This window comes from Armigeres subalbatus, chromosome 3, assembly GCF_024139115.2.
Source record: "Armigeres subalbatus isolate Guangzhou_Male chromosome 3, GZ_Asu_2, whole genome shotgun sequence".
Classification (NCBI taxonomy): domain Eukaryota; kingdom Metazoa; phylum Arthropoda; class Insecta; order Diptera; family Culicidae; genus Armigeres; species Armigeres subalbatus.
The window spans coordinates 213,096,337-213,118,363 of NC_085141.1; the positions used below are offsets into that span (position 1 = coordinate 213,096,337).

The 22,027-nt window shown below is 38.4% G+C and overlaps 1 protein-coding gene across 1 annotated transcript in view; it reads left to right on the forward strand.

Annotated features, from left to right (window-relative positions):
* Positions 1-22,027, forward strand: part of LOC134219259 (DNA replication ATP-dependent helicase/nuclease DNA2) — a 44,177-nt gene that overhangs the window by 21,297 nt on the left and 853 nt on the right. The window contains exons 6-9 of the mRNA XM_062697970.1: positions 7,288-7,961; positions 8,027-8,220; positions 8,286-8,721; positions 8,789-8,968. Of these exons, the coding sequence (XP_062553954.1) occupies positions 7,288-7,961; positions 8,027-8,220; positions 8,286-8,721; positions 8,789-8,968 (1,484 nt within the window). The remainder of the gene's footprint in view (positions 1-7,287; positions 7,962-8,026; positions 8,221-8,285; positions 8,722-8,788; positions 8,969-22,027) is intronic.

Here is a 22,027-nt window from a genome sequence, read left to right on the forward strand (position 1 = left end):
GTTATGAAAGCGATATGAAACCTAGAGGAGAAACTTATTTCTTAAAAAAAGGCTATGAAAATATAAAACAAAATTATGCTACCAAAAATGGATGTTGATATCCTTGAACAAATATATTCCTCATAAGACTTGTTGAATTGATTAAACAATTGCAACAAATTCAAATTTTTAAAGGGGAAGGCTGGTATGCTGGTGTTGCGGTTTGTGACATAGTGTGATTCGTTTGAAGCACAATGCAAACTATTGTTGATCAATACGTCACGAAAACAAAATTGCACCAAACTCACTAACATTTCAAATTGTTTTCAGCAACGAATTTTTGCTATTAAATAGATCCCTTATCAGGACTTAGTTTTGCTTTTAATAACAAAAAAAAACCGTGATTTCCCGGAACAAGCAGTATTTCTAACTTGAATTTAGGATTATTCGGGAAGTATTTGGCTTCGCCGTCTTGGAGGGAATTGGAAACTATGTTTTTAATCTTTTTCCGGGATAAAAAAAAGTACAGTCGGGATCCGCTGGTTGGGATTTTATTACTTGGGCCTCCGCTGGTTGGGCCATGGCCCAACTAAAAAGCAACCATACGTCAAAATTCAATGTAAACACGGAAAACGGGATTGGGCAACCCCGTGGCAAGACATGCTTTTCAGCGTAGCGAACATCTTCATGAATATGTCCAGCATACATTTTGAAAAGTACTTCTCCCGGATCGTGCGTTTACAAGCAACTACATTTTATCCAAACTATTGTTGGCTACATATTTTCAAATTATTCAAAAATAATACCAGCTATTATGGGCATGTAAATATAATCCTAAAACATCTTTCTGCACACCATTTATTTCATTTCAATTTCACTATTGAATGTTGTTCGAATTGCATCCCCGGACCATTTCAACTGTGATGCTCATCACAGTATAAACAATAATAATAATATCTTTTGTTTGATTCGGAGCGGGAGAACAAGTTACGAAATATGATTTCGTGTAGCGTTTGATTTCACCTATCGATTCACTCCAATTCGTTAGTTTATTATATTTTATCATCAAATAACATAATTCCCATGGTCAAAGATGGAAATCTTGCAAATTATTTCGAAAACAATTTTCAGATTTAACCAAAACAAATAGTAAACAAAACACATAATGTTTATTTTCGTACAATAACAACGGACGGTAATGAGCTACCGTCCGTGGACATGGTGGCTATTGTCAAACCCCTTGTGGTAGTATAGGACGCCAGGGGGGTGGGATTGGGAGACACTGGACATCATTTGTGATGTTCAAGTCGAAATACACGTGTTCAAATGGCTGTCAGTTGGCCCAACTAAAAAACCAAATTCGTTAGTTGGGCCGAGGTCGTGGCCCAACCAGCGAATCGCGACTGTATCGCGAAATGGACTCTCTATGTTTTACTATTTTAACAACTTTATAACCGTCATTTAGTATATGCAACTAATAGAAGGATGTTTGAATTTTTTAAATGTCAGTTTAAGCTGTTAAAGACTATACGCAGGAGTCACGCGGACGCGCACCCTGAATTCCACCGGCGAGTACCGTGCACGCACCCAACTTTGCGCAGCTCCTAACTTTGCGCATTTTGCGGATATTTTTGTAATAGAATGCGTTTAAATTGAATTTCGAAATATAATTATTACTTGTCAGCACAATATACATGTTATCTTAACAGTGCATGCATTTTTTCGCTGTTAAATGACATATTTTTCATTTTAATAGTCGAAACTTGTACTGAAAACAGTGAAAATGACCAAAATGGCGTGTTCTTAGCACAAATGACAAGTGACGGTTTACCCGAAAAACTGTATTTTTTGTAAATTTTTACATTCGCTGACAACTGATTACACATGGACCCAATAATTATAATATTGTAGAAGCCATCTCATGAGAATTTGGTTAGTTATTTACATTTCTCTTTAAAATTTATGATGCGCAATGTTAGGAACAATTTTTCAATACAGTGTACCTAATTTTGCGCACAACTCGCATTTCTTCGATAATTTCAACATTTATGATATACCTCGTCGAAATAGAGTTCACGCAAAAAAGTACTTTTGTTAGCTGTGGCCAATGTACATAAATGAGGCTGTACATACACCAACAGACGTGAAAACATACTAAGTATGTCGAATCATAAGAAAATAATGCCGGGCATCCTCATATTTACAAATATGCTCAAATATGCCTACAAATGGAATGAACATAAATTGTAATAGTAGTATTAGCCAAAAAAATAAAATTTGGATGAAAAATTGTGTGATAGACGCTTGCTTCGTGTTAGAAATTTTCCAAGTTATGTGCGCAAAGTTAGGCATATAATAAGGGATCTGCTTTGAAGTTCAATTTACTATTTATTTTAAATTTTTGTACTAAATTTAGTTCTCAAACAATAATATAATAATAATACTACAGCATGGAAACTATTTCAGGCAGATAGCTACTTTCTGTAAGTTGTAAGAGTTGATTCAATTTTGTATTTCCTTAACTGCGCAAAGTGCACGGTATTTATGCCCGCGTATTTTCGACGCGCGCCTACGTGTTTCCTTCTATTTGCACCGTAAAAAACATAAGAACATGCCGTTCCGCATGTGAACGGGCAGCCCCTAGCGAAAGCACATGTCCGATTTGAAAGGAAGAATCACGATCATTGCAGCAATGATCGTGATTCGATTCGATTTGATCGTAAGTTGTACATGTTCCGATTAACTTGATGTCTACAACTGTACACATTGAGAGTAACGGCTTTTTGCGTGCTCTCGCAATAAACGTTGAATCGCGTGAGTTACAAGCTGTGAGTGTAGACGACACCGATTTACGTGTATCTTGCTCTCTTGAGATCATGGTAACTCACTACCCGAAACGCTTCGCACGAATAAGGGTGGAGAGCGCAAAAGCATCGCTTACTGACGATGATGCTAATAGATCTCACATAAGCTGTGTACATGTTCGTTGGTCGCTAGAAGCGATTTTCTAACATCGCTGATCCTTTCCTTACTATATGACCGCAAGGACGTGGCCGATGTCTTTATTGACTGAAAATATTTAAGCTTCAGGAACGTGTACATTAATAATGGGTAGCGAATCTCAAGCTCCATTCGTTTGGTTCTCTGTACAATTTTGCAAGTTCTAATTCACGTTGTAGCAACTACGAATTGTACGGTCATAATGCAATTGAAAACACAAAAATGTTCGTTGATTGGATGCAGATGCCACATTTTAATAAGTGCTTCCGCAGCAGAAAGTCGTTCAAAAATTTATTTATTCTTTTTTTTAGGGGTTTAAATCATATTTATTTATTTATTCTTCTTATACATCAACAGGCTTAAGATAGCCCCAATCCCCAATGCAATAATGTTGGTAATAATACAAAACAAAAAAAACAGATGCAAATCAGGTCAGCAAATAAAAATAAAACAAAATAAAAATAGAACAGGAATAACAATCAATAATCTACATTCATCTTCACAGTATTACAGAGACCTGTTTGAAAAGAATGACGAAAACTTATGACGAAGAATATCACGTGTACTGTTGGAGTCGAACAACGTTGCCTCTCTATTGAAGATCCGTTGAAAGCCACAAACCCCTCCTTGCAGGCCAGATTTAGTACGTCGTAAAGGCAACCGAAGCATTACGTTGTTGCGAAGCGTGCGTTGCTGAACGTTAATATCAATTCGCTCCAAGTTGGTTTCACAATCAATTCGACCCTGAAGCGTGTCAGCAATCGTCAATGCCCTTGATGTATTTCTTTCTGGTGCGGAGCAGCTCGAGATCTATTAAACGATATCTGCTCTCGTAGCTCGGCGACTGGAACGGATCGGAAACGGTCAAAGTTTTTATATGTTTAACTAGCTGTATCTTCAAAGGGTTGGGGCCCTCCTTAGCCGTGCGGTAAGACGCGCGGCTACAAAGCAAGACCATGCTGAGGGTGGCTGGGTTCGATTCCCGGTGCCGGTCTAGACAATTTTCGGATTGGAAATTGTCTCGACTTCCCTGGGCATAAAAGTATCATCGTGCTAGCCTCATGATATACGAATGCAAAAATGGTAACCTGGCTTAGAAACCTCGCAGTTAATAACTGTGGAAGTGCTTAATGAACACTAAGCTGTGAGGCGGCTCTATCCCAGTGTGGGGATGTAATGCCAATAAGAAGAAGAAGAAGATCTTCAAAGGGTGGCGGCTAGCCCCCATGATTACTTCCGGTCTTTTGCTATTCTTAGTATAGTAATAGTCAAGCATTCGTTGTACATATGGCTAATATGGCGTGATGAATTGTTATAGAATTTGAAAAGAAAACTTGGTTATAAACTGCCACTGGATGACTCCAAACGGGCCAGTGTAATGTGGTGTAGTCAGGGTTTAACTAAATTAATAGTATAACTTATTTTGCCACGCACCAATTTCAGCAGTTAGTTTCCACGCATCAAATTCTTAGAAAATTTGTTTTCAGCACTACTTACTTTTAGCGCAAGAGAGGGTTTAAACTCTGTGTACACTGCATTTATTTCCTGATTTGGTGCGTTATCATGAGTGATCATTGTATAACGCGGAAGTCAGCCGAGATCGACAAAAAAATGTTAAATTTAGTGTAATTAGTAATTGTTTTTATTTTGTAGACATCAAATGTCAGGAGCTCGTGTTCAGTATCACATAGCGCAGGAGATGGTGTAAACTCTGCGTTGTAATGGCATAGCGTGGACAGTCTCTGATTCGGTACATTTCTGCACTGTCTTGTTGAGTATGGTTATCTTGTGTCGTTCTTGTGACCTCCAACCCCGTGAAACAAGCACTAGTTCTTGAAGCCACCGTTTGTTGGTGTGGCGCTAGTGCTGTTCTTGAAGTTTAAAGCTCCGTTCATATTGTACCGTACATTTCGCGCAGGTGTTCAATTATGTATCGCAAATCGATCGTGAAAATTTAAATTTCAATAACTTAAGTTACATTGTTCTGTTTTCGTCAACATTTTACTTGCGGTAATAGCTGCCACAATATAATTATCATCAAAATCAGCAGAAATTATCATCGGAAAAACCAATAAATTAATTTCGATAGCCGCCACAATTTAACATGTTCTGGTAAGGTGCAATCTATTTGACGTTTGTCTTGTGTCGTTTGTCATCGCAGTGATCATCATCATCCTCATGAATTTATCATTATTGGCGAATAAAGGTTGCATGAAGATGAAGAAGTCTAAGGATAATATTTGAAAAAAAAATGCACGAGGAAACATACGGGAAGTTTTTTAAAACTCTTTTCAAAAATTTTAGGAGCAATTTAATTAAAAAAGGTTAGCAGTACGGGGCTGGACTTTCCTTCTACTGCATAATAAACGCAATATTTCGATTTCAAATTTTATTTTGTGATATCACACTTGATATGCAGTATGAGAAAAGTCCAACCCCGTACTGCTTTCCGTTTTAAATTTGCAATTGCAAATTGCAAATTTGAATCGCTGCAATCTTCTCATTGAAGCATGTCAATCGAAAAAGACTTTGCTGGAGCTCAAATTACCTGTGCAAATTGAAAATTCATTTTTGAGTAGCCTAAAAGGGGGGTGTCCAAAATGTGTACATTTCGGGGTCCAAAATATGTTGCACTCCGATGCCCATTTCAAACTTCCTTTTCATAAATAAGACTTTCATCTATGAAATTATGTGATTTTAGCTTGTATCATACGTCTCATTTGAAAGATATAAGCGGATATTGGGTAGCACTTCCTCTAGGGGTTCAAAATGCAAAATTTACCCTAAACTTGAAAGCGCCAGTTCGAAGATTTAAAAAATACCCAGTCTTAAAAATGGCTGGTGCACCTCCCAAAACCATTAAAACGTAAATCTATCAAAAGTAATCTTGCTCTGCAAGCAGGGTTATTCGATAATTATTGAACTGCCTCTACACAGAAAGAAAAATCATTAATAAAATTAAAAAAACCATTGGTAAAAATAAAAGGTTGCGTTGGTTCTTTTTCGTAGAAAGTCAGATATGTTCAAAATAAAAGTACGACAACTTTTGTAAGAATCGTCGATCAAAAGCTGCATTCCACTCTAAAATTAAAAGTAAGAAATTTCAAAACAAAGTTGTAGAACTGTCAAATCGAGAGTTGAATATTTTTCTATTGAAAATAATTTTCATTAACAAAAAAAGTTTAAACCATTCCCGCCTCCCCTTTCCTTTCTTCTCTTTCCATCATTTCATCATTTTCAATTTCAAACACTTGTTTGTAAATCATGTTACTTTAAGTTTTATTGAATAATTTATTTAATATACATTGCATTCATACACTATTGACACTAGAACCTTTAGCAGATAAATACCAATCAGATCCGAGCAGCACAAATGAACCGGACCAGGTGGAATAGCTGTGTGCAGCATTTTACGATGAATCACTAGAAACATATATCTGTTAAGAAGAAAAATCAATATTTGCGTTAGTTTCAATGTTATAATATGCACCACCCAACTACAAGTTTCACGTTTTACAAAGCTAGAAAACAAAAGTGTAATAGGGGAAACCGCCAAATGTTGAACGGCTAATTTTGTCGGCTATTGTTGAACTCCCATAAGAAATGCACGTGCGTTCAACAATAGGCGAAGAAATTAGCCGTTCAACATTTGGCGAATTACCCTATTTCATTAAATTCCGCCACTTTAATTGAAGTGACCTCCGATTGCCGGAAAACATACCTGTTGTGCATCATCAAAATTTCCGTCGTTTGATGTTAAGTTAACTCAGTCTTCAACCCTATGATCACATATGAAGCTTTTAGACTGACCTCCTCGAAAGTGTATCCAGTGACTTCTAATATAACCTCATCCGCAAACACATCAATTTTACCAGCCGGGAGCTTTTTGCGCAGTATAAACCTTTAACCTGTTTTATATAATCTTTTCTAACAACTTACCAGTCGTGTCGAGTAGACAGATTGGTCTATATGCAGAAGGTTTTTTCCAGTAGTAACAGTTCCAGTAGTTTCTGACGTTTCCAACGGTCTGGAAAAATACCTTCGTCCAGACAGCGTTAAAGGCAACCCGTAAACCTATTATGTATCAATTATTGCAAGGTCAAGCCTTGGGATCCCATCAGGACCCGGTGGCTTGTCGAATTTAAGATTCCTGGTGGCCTCTAACAGATCGTTGTTGATCACTAGCGGCATTTTGTCGGCTGACACGTAAGCTTTTAATTGATAACTGTGGAAATGTTAATAGAACGTTAAGTTATGTAAGGATAATCTGACCGAACACAGTGTATGTAATGCCTAACATTATTTCAGCTATTGAATATTTATCTGCGTTTTTCGCGCAGAATGAGTATTTAATTTGTAGCACTAACAAACGAATAGCCGTTGCTGCGGGCCGCGTGGTGAGCGTTAGCAAGCATGAAATTACTATGAGCCTGGAGCGTGATCTTAGCCAGTACTATTCGGAAGAAATGTTCCATTTGGATAAATATCGGTCGCGAACGCAGATGGTATTCAACCTTACTAACGTGGGCGTTTTGCTGGAAAATACGGAACGTTCTGACATACTGAGGCGCATCATTATTGATCGGGAGAAGCCAACTTTTACAAAGACCGTACCCGCCGAGATTAAAGAAGAAGGAAAAAATATTTTGCAAAATCTTAACAAGCATCAGAAAATAGCGGTACTCACCGCTATTGGAACTAAGACTTATTGCTTGTTCAAAGGTCTGCCAGGAACGGGGAAAACTCAGACAGTGATCGCACTGATACGACTGTTGCTAGCCTTGAAAAAGTCTATTCTGATCACCAGCAACACGCATTCCGCCGTGGATAACGTACTCTTAAGGCTGCTTCCGTACGACATCAAGTTCATGCGTTTAGGCTCCACGACTCGAATCGATCCCCGATTGGAAGAGTTCAGTGAGGCTCGGTTAACGGAGAACTGTTCAACCCCAGAAGAACTTGTTGCCGTATACAGTTCATATGTGAGTATGCTTGAGCAGTCATAATCATGTTGCGTGTTGTCCACAATATTCGCTTGATATTTTAGAACATTGTAGGCGTGACTTGTCTTGGATCCGATCATTCATTGCTTGTTCGACGCACCTTTGATTTTTGTATCGTTGACGAAGCGACCCAGGTATTTCAAAGTGCTGTGATCCGGCCGCTTTTATCGTCTGACAAATTTGTATTGATAGGCGACCCTGATCAGTTGCCTCCAGTGGTACAGTCACGCAAAGCAAAGTAAGATTTTTGCTATTCTTACTAATCTACAAATCTCAACCAGTTATTATTTTATATCAAACTAGGGACTTGGGTGCCGATGAGAGCCTGTTTGTTCGGCTGGATGCTGAGGAATCATGTTGTGTACTACCCACTCAGTACCGTATGAATAAAACTATCACCAAGCTTGCCAACGAATTCTCCTACAAGGGTAAACTGCTGTGCGCCAACGAAGAAGTTGCCAATTCCACCATAAAACTGCCCGAAATAAAGACCATGCAACAGAAGCATAAGCTAGAGAAGTGGCTCCTGAAGACGACAGCCTTGCAACTTGAACTATCGGTCGTACTCATCGACACGCTCAACACATTCAAAAGAAGTATGGCCTACAACACAACGCGGAAGCGAGAATACTCCTACACTTCGCTCGATGGCAGCCTAACTGGAGAAGAACCGAAAACAATATATGAAAACTATTGCGAAGCTGCCATTGTTTTTTACACGATCATGGCACTGATTGATGTAAAGTTTCTAATGAAATACGTTCGGACAGTAAAATTATTTCTAATGAAAAAAAAATCTATTGCAGGCTGGCATCGATGGAAGCGCCATAGGAGTGATTTCACCATTTCGAGCTCAAGTGGATCTACTTCGGTTTTACCTCACCCTGCTCGTTCGGTTGTACGAAGGCCAAGGCGTAGCAAACACCAACAAAAGGTTCGATATTGAGATCAGTACCGTCGATCAATATCAAGGCAAAGATAAAGATGTAAGTATTCAGACTGAACTTGATGACTTCAGGAAGTTCTACATTATGGACCAAGAAAATCAAATGCGTTACCATTGCATGACCTTCCCGTTGTTTTCAAAGACGGAATAGAATACTTGCAGCGTGAAATGGATTACAAAATCAAGGAAAAAGCTCTCGAAATGTTTAATTTCAATCAAACGGTGCACAGGTTGAAGAATTGATCACGCGACGCCTCTGAAATTAGGAATGATTTTTTTTTTATTTTTATCAGTTTTTTCCACTTCGCCAGTCTATATCTTTTGACTAAATAAAAATAACGCTTCAATATTTTACGGTTCTCTTATCTAGAATATATAGGGGTAGTAGGGGCAATATGAACATACGGGGCAATATGAGCCACCCTCATTTTGAGCTTATTGACAAGTTTTATCATGTAAAAGTTATATGATCTTTAAGAGTATGCTCCACATATGCCTCAACGTGAAAACCGCATTAAAATTCAATTCAAACATGAAAATACACTTGAAAATGTAAATTTTCGCTGTACCGTGATATGCCCTATTACCGTGGGGTTAAGGACGTGTCCACAATAAATTGAAAAATACTCTACCTTCATTTCTAAAGGAAACTGCACAGGAAAAATATTTACGTCTATAATAGTCTGTGGTAAATATCGCATAAATGATATTGTATTCGTATGTGCTGAACGACACAATAAAAACGATTATGTTCATTAGATGTATACCATCTTCATGTTTTCCATAAGAAGTTTCTCTTTGAGGAAGTATTGGAATAATATATATTGCAATTTGTAATTCATCTGAATTATGCTTCCCTAGTAATCCTACGCATAAAACGTCGTAGATATTTAATATGAATGTTTCAATGCCTATACGATATAGTCTAGTGGTCTATGTATTCAATGTGATGGTTACGTTTTATTTTTCTGAGTATCAACTTCACGGTATAGCCTAATCACGGTATTAGGCACTACTGGCGAAGAAGATGGCCTAATACCGCGACAATTGTTTTGATCAATAAAAATGCAAAAACAAGAAATTTAAATACCATTTCAGTACCCAGCTCATTTTTTATAGCTGTAAAACTGGGCTCAATGAGATATTGGAAGTAAATATCATTTAAAAATCAAGTTACAAGACTTAGAAATATAACTATAATTTTAAGTGTTTTGCTAAGCGGATGCAAATTTTGGCTGGTCGAGCCATACATTTTCACATTTATTTTTTAGCGCCTAATTTACGTCACAAATACCCACAATAATAATTTGTTAACATTCTCTGATATATATTTGTGTATTTCACCAAATAATGTGATGTGTATGACAGACAGTACCTCTATATTCATCAATTTTGATAAAATCCACGGTATTAGGCAATGCGCGGAATTAGGGCAGGTCACGGTATAGGCAAAATTATTATAAGAGTTGAAGTTTATAAATAAGGTTTTGACACAAAACTGATTAAAATACAGGTCAAAAATACACCACAATCAAAAGATATATTAAAATTGAATATTGTGCACACATGTTTATATTGATACAATTCTAAATTTATCATAAAACTTTTTTTCTCCAAAACCAGTCTCTATGGGGCAATATGGGCATACCTGCACAGATCAAGGTATCAGGCCTTAAAATGCGAAAAAGCTCAAATTTCAGTAGTCAAATACAAGAATCATTACGGAAAAACTACAACAGCGCATTACTGCGATCGAAACAGAAACAATGACCATTGACCAATTGAAATGTGGCTGTTCCAACGGTGACGAGTGACAAATCGGTTCAGTCTGCTGTTGGGCGGTTTATTAATTTTATTTGGTATGGAATACTCCAAACTGTTGTAGGAATATCATATTCTTCCTTATTACGATACTTTTTTCGTCTAAATAAGCATTTTGGATGGGTGGCCCATACTGCCCCAAATGGTGGCTCATATTGCCCCGTATAGGCACATTGAAATCAATACATTTTCAAAAGTGCATTCCAACAATTTCCAAACGCATTTTTCGTCATTCATCGATGTAATATGAAAGGTAACATTCTCTAGTATAAGTCAACTATATTTGAATGATGTTTTTTGAGCTTTTCAGCGCTTTTCGGCACGATTTCCTTAGGTGGTCCATATTGCCCCGATCACCCCTACTTTCATATGCTATAATATAAATTAGACAAATTGAAGATAGTCAATTTTTCGATTAATGGCCACCCTTTTCTCCATAGTGCATTGGTGGCAATATATTTGCCATGGCCTTGCAAGCACAATTTCGGCAACAAAAAAAAATCAAAGATTAAAAAAAAAGTTTTATGTAAAACAAATCAAAACAAGGTACGTTACATTTTTCATCCTAGCTGGAAAACCCATTATCAGTGAACAATTTTTTTTTGCAGTTTTGTTCCCAAGCGGGCCTTTGGGAAAAATGCAATTAGGGACACGGCAGGTATTTCCGTCCATCGTCAGAGGGGCTAAAACCATCGAAAGCAATATCCATTCGCTAGAGCTCCACTATAGCAGAACGTATCTCCTGAGCTTAAGATTTGATACGAATGAGTTTGTCAAAAAAGTGTCTCCTTCATTGCATTGGCGTAACTACCTCCGATGCCTAAGGGGGGCTATAGCCCCTTTATATTTTTTCTCGAAATTGACCCTCTTTTCAAAAATTCTCGAACATTTCAACACCTCATCAAATTATCAGCGGTAATGTGACAAATGCAGTCCAACCACCTAAGGCAATTGCGGATCAATCACACTCATTCATATTATTCTCTTTTCTCAAGCACGTGCACGTGTGAGCACAACTCACAGTCTATGTTTTAATTGCGCTCGACTAGCGTCAGAAAGTGGATATATTTGCATACTTCATAAATCAAGACAAAATTTTCAAAACGACTTATCTGCTTTTGTAAACAAAGATTCAAACGACGATTTGACGAATCCGATGGCTCTCCCACGCAAACCAACAGGTAGCGGAAACCTTCACCTACCTATTGGTGGTGTTGGTTTGCGTGGGAGAGCTACCAGATTCGCCAAATCGTCGTTTTAATCTTTGTTTACAAAAGCAGATAAGTCGTTTTGAAAATTTTGTCTTGAAATATTCTATCTACCTCAAATGAAAAAAAAATTGTGCAGCTTTCCATGGATTCCGCCGAGAATCTTCCAAGAATTCTGATGAGAATCCTTTAGTGATCCTGACTGGAATGTTCCAGGGACTCCGATGGGAATCTCTAGATATTTCGACAGGGATCCTTCAAGAATACCGATGGGAGCCTCCAGGGATCATGAAGGAAATCCACCAGGAATTTCGACGGGAATATTTCAGGAATTTTTCAGGGGAATATTCCAGGGATTTCGTCGAAAACCCTCCAGGAATTTCAATATGATGGTTCCAGGTATTTCATGAGCAATGTTCCAGGGATGAAGACGCATCCCAACTAACATTTAATGTCAATGTAAATGTTATTTCAACTCGTTTATACGGCTTCAAGCTGAATATGTGTGCTATACATATGATCAAAAACTTCTATTCAATTCCTTTACCAGCAAATCTGGCGAATCTATTCAGCTGTTTTTGACGTGCCGGCACAACTACTTTACAGCATGTTACACAATTTTTTCTCAATCTTTACTAAACCATTTAGTAATATAATTCGCTTCAATGGCGCTTATTCAGATTTTTTGAATCTTTTAAATAAGTTTTATACAGCCACTGAATTCAATTTGATTAAATATTATTTGAGAGGAGAGTAAATTTCGGAGTTAATTTAATGTTTTTTTTTGTATAAACTGCAATATCAATTTTGTTGCTACCTAGATTCGAACTCCTGATCTCCTGATTCAATGGCCGCTGCTCTGTCATCACCGTCACTTTGACATATGTAAAAAATAAAGAAAATTATGGATGTGCTTCTTCGCATACCCTATAGGTTATTTTGCTAACGCTATTTTCGGATTCATGCTGTATAAACGTTAGAAAGAGGCCTAAGAGCACATAAGCTTAAAAATTAAGCTTTCAGCATTATTTCAACCATTATTCAAACATTTATCAGCATGTTCTGTTGGCTAACTTTTATGCATCATCAATCGCTGAAATTGTTTTTAGGCAACATTTTCTCGATCTGTATAGATGCTACTCTGCTGCTAATCGTTTAACAGTAGCCGTCAACAGAAATATCGCTTCCAAATGGCTTGTTTTCTTACACTATCTGCTAGCATCAATGACAGCGCTTTGTCAGTTGCTATAAGAGCAGGTAAAAACCTTTGTAGCTGCATTACAGAAATCAATAGCTCATACACAGCTCCGGCAACAAAAATCAAATGTAAACATTACGGTTTTGACATTCCATACTGATAAGCTATTAAAAGAAGCAGTATAAGGTTTACTTAAACGTTGTGTAATCTTCAAAGATACAGAAGTTGCCTAAAAGCTTCGTTAGTTCATTTATAGCGCCATTACGCTATATTGTTAGTGCTATAACAACAGCGAAAACGTTTTCATTGTGAATGCTACTCACCGTAATATGGGAAGTTGCTAACAAGCAATTCAGTTACATACATGAGCTCTTAACCGATAAGCTTTGTTGCTAATTCAGACAGAGCTGTTTTATGACTATATGAAAGCTGCATAAACGATAAAAGATGAAATATATTTGGCACAAACTGACTAGCTGATAAATATTTGGGTAATAGTCGAGTTGAAGTTTAAGGGATTATTTACAGAAGCTTTTCTTTTATTCAGCATTGGCTGCTTTTATTCAAATAGTATACAGCCAAAGGCTAGAAGTTGAAGCTTTTAGCACCAAAATTGTTAGTTGGGTAGGCAATGCGCGGAATTAGGGCAGGTCACGGTATAGGCAAAATTATTATAAGATTTGAAGTTTATAAATAAGGTTTTGACACAAAACTGATTAAAATACAGGTCATAAATACACCACAATCAAAAGATATATTAAAATTGAATATTGTGCACACATGTTTATATTGATACAATTCTAAATTTATCATAAAACTTTTTTTCTCCAAAACCAGTCTCTATGGGGCAATATGGGCATACCTGCACAGATCAAGGTATCAGGCCTTAAAATGCGAAAAAGCTCAAATTTCAGTAGTCAAATACAAGAATCATTACGGAAAAACTACAACAGCGCATTACTGCGATCGAAACAGAAACAATGACCATTGACCAATTGAAATGTGGCTGTTCCAACGGTGACGAGTGACAAATCGGTTCAGTCTGCTGTTGGGCGGTTTATTAATTTTATTTGGTATGGAATACTCCAAACTGTTGTAGGAATATCATATTCTTCCTTATTACGATACTTTTTTCGTCTAAATAAGCATTTTGGATGGGTGGCCCATACTGCCCCAAATGGTGGCTCATATTGCCCCGTATAGGCACATTGAAATCAATACATTTTCAAAAGTGCATTCCAACAATTTCAAACGCATTTTTCGTCATTCATCGATGTAATATGAAAGGTAACATTCTCTAGTATAAGTCAACTATATTTGAATGATGTTTTTTGAGCTTTTCAGCGCTTTTCGGCACGATTTCCTTAGGTGGTCCATATTGCCCCGATCACCCCTACTTTCATATGCTATAATATAAATTAGACAAATTGAAGATAGTCAATTTTTCGATTAATGGCCACCCTTTTCTCCATAGTGCATTGGTGGCAATATATTTGCCATGGCCTTGCAAGCACAATTTCGGCAACAAAAAAAAATCAAAGATTAAAAAAAAAGTTTTATGTAAAACAAATCAAAACAAGGTACGTTACATTTTTCATCCTAGCTGGAAAACCCATTATCAGTGAACAATTTTTTTTTTTGCAGTTTTGTTCCCAAGCGGGCCTTTGGGAAAAATGCAATTAGGGACACGGCAGGTATTTCCGTCCATCGTCAGAGGGGCTAAAACCATCGAAAGCAATATCCATTCGCTAGAGCTCCACTATAGCAGAACGTATCTCCTGAGCTTAAGATTTGATACGAATGAGTTTGTCAAAAAAGTGTCTCCTTCATTGCATTGGCGTAACTACCTCCGATGCCTAAGGGGGGCTATAGCCCCTTTATATTTTTTCTCGAAATTGACCCTCTTTTCAAAAATTCTCGAACATTTCAACACCTCATCAAATTATTAGCGGTAATGTGACAAATGCAGTCCAACCACCTAAGGCAATTGCGGATCAATCACACTCATTCATATTATTCTCTTTTCTCAAGCACGTGCACGTGTGAGCACAACTCACAGTCTATGTTTTAATTGCGCTCGACTAGCGTCAGAAAGTGGATATATTTGCATACTTCATAAATCAAGACAAAATTTTCAAAACGACTTATCTGGTTTTGTAAACAAAGATTCAAACGACGTAACGAGGTAGCGGAAACCTTCACCTACCTATTGGTGGTGTTGGTTTGCGTGGGAGAGCTATCAGATTCGTCAAATCGTCGTTTGAATCTTTGTTTACAAAAGCAGATAAGTCGTTTTGAAAATTTTGTCTTGAAATATTCTATCTACCTCAAATGAAAAAAAAAATTGTGCAGCTTTCCATGGATTCCGCCGAGAATCTTCCAAGAATTCTGATGAGAATCCTTTAGTGATCCTGACTGGAATGTTCCAGGGACTCCGATGGGAATCTCTAGATATTTCGACAGGGATCCTTCAAGAATACCGATGGGAGCCTCCAGGGATCATGAAGGGAATCCACCAGGAATTTCGACGGGAATATTTCAGGAATTTTTCAGGGGAATTCGTCGAAAACCCTCCAGGAATTTCAATATGATGGTTCCAGGTATTTCATGAGCAATGTTCCAGGGATGAAGACGCATATATCGTCGAAGGATTCCGAAGCAAATCGTCGAGCGACTCCGAATTAATCCTTCAGTTATTTCGAAAAGAATCCTCCACCGATCCCGAAGGGAATCCCCCAAGGATGTTGAAGAAAATCTTTGAGGGATTCCGATGCAAATCATCAAAGGATTTCGAAGCAAATCGTCGAATGGTTCCAAAAAAAATTCGTTGAGATACTCTGAACAAAATCAATCCGTCGATGTATTCCGAAACGAAACGTCGAATGATTCTGAAGCAATTCTTCGCGGGATTTCGAAGCTAATCGTCAGCCGGATTCCTTATCGTCTAGAGATCCCAGCGCAGTTCATTTGCAAAACGTCGAGAGACTCCGAATTAAATCTTCAAAGGATTACGAAGCAAATCGCCGAAGGATTCTGATTTGTCAAGGAATTCCTAAATCAATCTTAAAACGAATCTGGAGATATTCCGGAGCAAATCAACGAGAGATTCTAAAGCAAATCCTCCATGGATTTTAAAGGGTATTTTTCACAGATTCCCAAGGGTATTGCTTAACAATAATGGAAAGAATCCAGTAGGATTTCTTCTGGATTACGATTGGAATACTTCGATGAATCCGAAAAGAATTCTTTAGAGATTGAAGTGAGAATTCTTCTCGTATTCTGATGAGAATCCTTCTCGGATGCTGATGGGAATCTTTCTCAGAATTCAGAAACAAGCTAATTTTTTTTCCACTCATTTCATTAAGTATGATAGAGTGAATATGAGAGATAACTCTTTTATCTTCACACTTTTTAGGTAATTCATTATGCTATATGTTGAAAACTGATATCACTGCTAACTAACTTATCAAATCCTATAGGGAGGGCTAAGCCCCCCCTAGCCCCCCCTTATTTACGCCAATGCTTTATTGGTTTTCGAGACTATGATGAAAAGACGAAAATACCTGCCTTAACCCTAGTTAAAAATCCAAAAACCAAATACCTATTACAAGAAAAGCAAAACATTTGTTCATGCTAATCACGACATAATCTAACACAGGAGATTCAAAATAATTAATACCAATAAGAAAAAACTGATTAATCCCCAGCGGTGATGGTGCCTTTTTTGGCCGTATTTTTTGAGCCCATAGTCCGATCTGGCCAATTATCAATAGTAAATCGGTAAAGCGAGTAAATCGGTTAAGGGTAAGTGCCTGAAAATGACATTTTTTAACGCAATTTTTATATGAAAAATAGTATTTTGGCCATTATTTCCGAGCCCATAGTCCGATCTGGCCAATTTTCAATAGGAAACAATGGCACAGGGTTCTGCGTCGGATGCAGCTTGTTGCGAGGATGAGGAATATTTAACCAGTGAAAATCGATTATGGCTGTCTAACAAGCAAGCTAAGCTAGGTTGCCATGGATTTTTGAAGTGTATAATTGGTAGAATTATGGTCCTCATGGTCTCCGAAAGTTTCAGGGAAGGGGAAAGTGGGGCAAGATCGCCATATGGGGCAAGACAGCCAACCTTGATTATGACTTAAGTGAGCATTATATTCACATTATTCTTATGAGGGATAGTTAACACTAATGTAAAAGGGCTAAACAACTGAAAAACGCTTTTTGACAACCTCACTTGTTTTTGAAATATTGATTTTAAGATGGTTAAGTTGAAATTCGAAGTTATTTATAATTTTGTAGTTACATAATTTAAAGTTTCAAGCCTAAATTACTTATTTTTATCACTAATTAGTATTTACCTATGCTTTTATATAACTAAAGCCTATCTACATTATTAATTTTAGGAGATTTACAGTAATTATGATCAAAAGAATATAAATCTTTGGATATATGTCGGCTTGGGCAGTATTGCCAACTGTATTAGGAACAAGGTCACAACTCCAGGATTAAAAGTGACTAACCCTCAAATGCATTTAAAAAATCATCAAAATAGTTTCTGCCTGAATCAGAGATGGTTTAAAATAACGGATATGGTTTTAATCGTAAAAATTAGCTTTAGGCAAATTCAGATATTGTTGTAGAGCCAGTGGTCAACAAATCAAAATAGAATACGACATTTTTAAGCGAAGCATCATTTGAACATAATCCCCTGAAGTGCAAGAAATGTGTCACTAAATAAATTCAGCAAACTTTTAATATATATTTTTGGTCCTTGCTCGTCTTGCCCCGAGGGAGTGGCCGTATTGCCCCATATGGTAAATATATGCATCATAAAAACAACTTTTTTGAAACCAGTTTATAAGACACTGAAACGTCATTAATCAGTGTTTATTGATTCATTTATTTAGTTTACATCTAAACAGATAATACTGAATCAACCAGGGGTCTGCGAAGCGGCCATGTTTTTGATGCCAGCATCAAAATCATCGATTAATTTAACACGAAGACGTAATCAAAGTCATCGAAAACTTCCCATTGAAAATATGTTTCAAATATCGTGATATTTTGGCGAAGTAGAGCGCTTGGTGCCGATCGAAATATGAAAATTTATTAAAGGCATCAATATTCTTGTTCAAACGCACCTCGCATTCATACTTTCGCACAAGTTCTCGAAAAATGGTGAAAAATATTTACGTCTATTTGGGAAAAATCAGTTCGGAACAATGGTTTGTTTACAAAATAGAATTGTCAGTGGGAAACCCAATTTCAACCGAACAATGGGAAACTCAAAGATGTTGGTTATTGTCAAACGTAGTGGGTAGGATTGAGGGTGCCAGATACCTGGAATCAACAATTTGACGCCACAATACACGGTTCGAGGCCGCATCTCTTCATCCTCGAATGCGCCCCACGCTCGCCAAGTCGTCTGTCTGTCGTCCAAGTGGTCTGCCAACCTCGCTCGTTGCGCTCCACGTCGTCTCGTACCTGCCAGATCGGAAGCGAACACTAGTTGTCCGGCATTCTTGCGACATGTCCTGTCCATCGTACCCTTCCGGCTTTAGCTACCTTCTGGATACTGGGTTCACCGTAGAGCTGTGCGAGCTTGTGGTTCATTCTTCGTCGCCACACACCGTCTTCTTGCACACCGCTAAAGATGGTCCTAAGCACCCGTCTCTCGAATACTCCGAGTTCTTGCAAGTTCTCCTCGAGCATTGTCCATGTTTCATGTCCGTAGAAGACTACCGGTCTTATCAGCGTCTTGTACATGACACATTTGGTGCGGTGGCGAATCTTTTTTGACCGCAGTTTCTTCTGGAGCCCGTAGTAAGTCCGTCTTCCACGGATGATGCGCCTTCGTGTTTCACGACAAACATTATGTTTATGTTTATTGTATAGATTCATCTGACATTTGGTAGTCTTAATGAATATAGTAAATTTAAACAAGTGTACATTAAACGATTACAATCTTCTTAAAAAAGTGGTCAATGGTAAATTAAAATCAAATAGCCTATAAATGTTGTTAAAAGCAGCCGCAGCAGCACGGAAAGGTTCATTCATGCCATACATTCGATTACGCGGAGAAAGGTGCAGGAAATCTCGTTGACGCATTGTTCGTTCCGGAGCATAAAGATTTAACCTCATGAGAAGTTCCGGAGAGTCAATTTCAGCAGTCACGATTTTGGCCACGAAGGCAACCTGCGATCTATTCCATCTCATTTGAAGAATGTCAATACCAAGTAGTCTACATCGATCCTCATATGCGGGAAGATGAACGGGATCCCTCCATGGAAGGTGCCGAAGTGCATAACGCACGAATCTACGCTGCACGGTTTCTAGCCTTGAGATCCAGACGCTATGAAAAGGGCTCCAAACTACAGCATAAAATTCAAGGATAGAACGAACTAAAGAGCAGTACAAAGATTTTAGGCAATGAGGATCCCGGAAGTCTTCAGATAGTTTTAAAATGAATCCGAGTTGCCTATTAGCTTTTGCGATGATGTCGTTATAGTGTGGCTTGAATGTCATGTCTTGATCCAGTGTGACTCCTAAATCCTTAATCCTATTCACTCTTTCGAGGGTAGTACCAGAGATACAATAGTCAAAAACTATCGGCTTGTGTTTCCGATAAAAGGAAATAGCATTACATTTTTGAATACTGAGCGTCAGGAGATTAGCAGAGCATCAGTTCGCCATTCTATCCACACGGGATTGCAGTTCTTCACAATCTTCGATGCTGTTGATAATCTTAAACATTTTAACATCATCCGCATAAAACAAACGGCAACCAGGAGGTAGAAGTCGGGAGAGTTCGTTGATAAACAGCGTGAACAAGAGAGGCCCCAGATTACTTCCTTGTGGTACACCAGAAGTATTGGAGAAGTATTCAGACTGTGAAGAACCGATTTTCACAGAAAGCAAACGGTTCGACAGATATGATTTGAACCAGCACACTAGATGGCGACTAACTCCAAGTTGTTCTAACTTTGCAAGCAATATTCCATGATCGACGCGGTCGAACGCTGCTTTCAAATCCGTATAAACTGCATCAACTTGACCACCGGAGTCCATGGTACGAACACACAGCGAAACAAACTCTATTAAATTCGTTTCTACAGATCGCTTTGGATAGAAGCCGTGCTGTGCAGTAGAGATGTACGCTTTACTGGCACTGAATAAAACGTCATTCATGATTATCTCGAATACTTTGGAGCAAGAACATAAGGATGTGATGCTTATGTTCAGCCGTTAACAAGGATCCAAGGTAGATGAATTCCTCGACCACCTTGAAGGTATCCCCGTCTATCATAACACTCTTCCCAAGCGGGTCATGTCGCGCTCGGTTCCCACATAAGCATGTACTTTGTCTTCGATGCATTCACCACCACCAGTCCAACTTTTGTTGCTACACGTTTCAGGCGGGTGTACAGTTCTGCCGTTTTTGCAAATGTTCGGCCGACAATGTGCATGTCATCCGCGAAACAAATAAATTGACTGGATCTGTTGAGAATCGTACCCCGGCTCTCCGCATGACACCTTCTATTGAACAACAGGCACGAAAGTCCATTACCTTGTCTTAGTCCGCGGCGCGATTCGAACGAACTGGAGTGTTCGTCCGAAATCTTTACACAGTTTTGCACACCATCCACCATTGCTTTGATCAGTCTGGTATTGCTGTTCTCGTCCATAATTTTCCATAGCTCTACGCGGTAAAGATCTTGTCCGTTGTCGAGTAGCCGTCAACGAAGCCGGCTTGATTACTTCCTGCCGAACTCATTCACTAATGGTGACAGACGACGGAAGATGATTTGGGATATCACTTTGTAGGCGGCATTAACGATGGTAATCGCTTGAAAGTTCTCACACATCAGCTTGTTGCCTTTCTTGTAGATGGGGCATATGACCCCTTCCTTCCACTCCTCCGGTAGCTGTTCAGTTTCCCAGATTCTGACTGTCAGTTTGTGCAGGCAAGTGGCTAGCTTTTCCGGGCCCATCTTGATGAGCTCAGCACCGATACCATCCTTACCACCTGCTTTATTGGGCTTGGATGGCATCCTTTACTTCCCTCAAAATGGGGGCTGGTTGGCATCCACCGTTCGCGGAACTGACGTAATCATCTCATCCGCTGCTATGACTTTCACTGCCTGTTCTATCAGCGCCATTTAAATTTTCTTCGTTGTGCTGCTTCCACCTTTCGATCACCACACGTTCGTCCGTCATGATGCTCCAATCCTTATCCCTGCACATTTCGGCTCGCGGCACGAAACCTTTGCGGGATACGTTGATCTTCTGATATAGAACTTGCGTGTTTCTTGAGAACGGCACGGCAAGATATTAGGCTTGAATATGCGGACAAGTTCAAGAATATTAGCATTTATGTTTGATACGGATAAATTACAACACCGTATTATTGCGAATTGCGATAAAAAAAATGACCATTGCCCAATTGAAATGTGTCTGCTGTGCAAACGGTGAAAAGTGGCAAATTGGTTCGGTCCGTTGTTGTGCAGTTTATTATTCTCATTTTGTATGGAATAGACTAAAAAAAGTCTTAACTGTTGTAGGAATAGGAATATCATATTCATCAATAATACGACACTTTTCTCTCCGAAAAAACGTGGCCCATACTGCCCCAAATGGTGGCTCATATTGCCCCGTATAGTCAGGAACACACATTCAAATCAATACATTTTCAAGTGCATTCCAACAATTTCCAAACGCATTTTTTATCATTCATCGACGTTATATGAAAGGTAATATTCCCTAGTAGTCAACTACATTTGAATGATGATTTTTTGAGATTTTCGGAACAATTTTCTTAGATGCCCATATTGCCCGATCACCCCTATTTGATAAAAGAAAAACTTCAGAT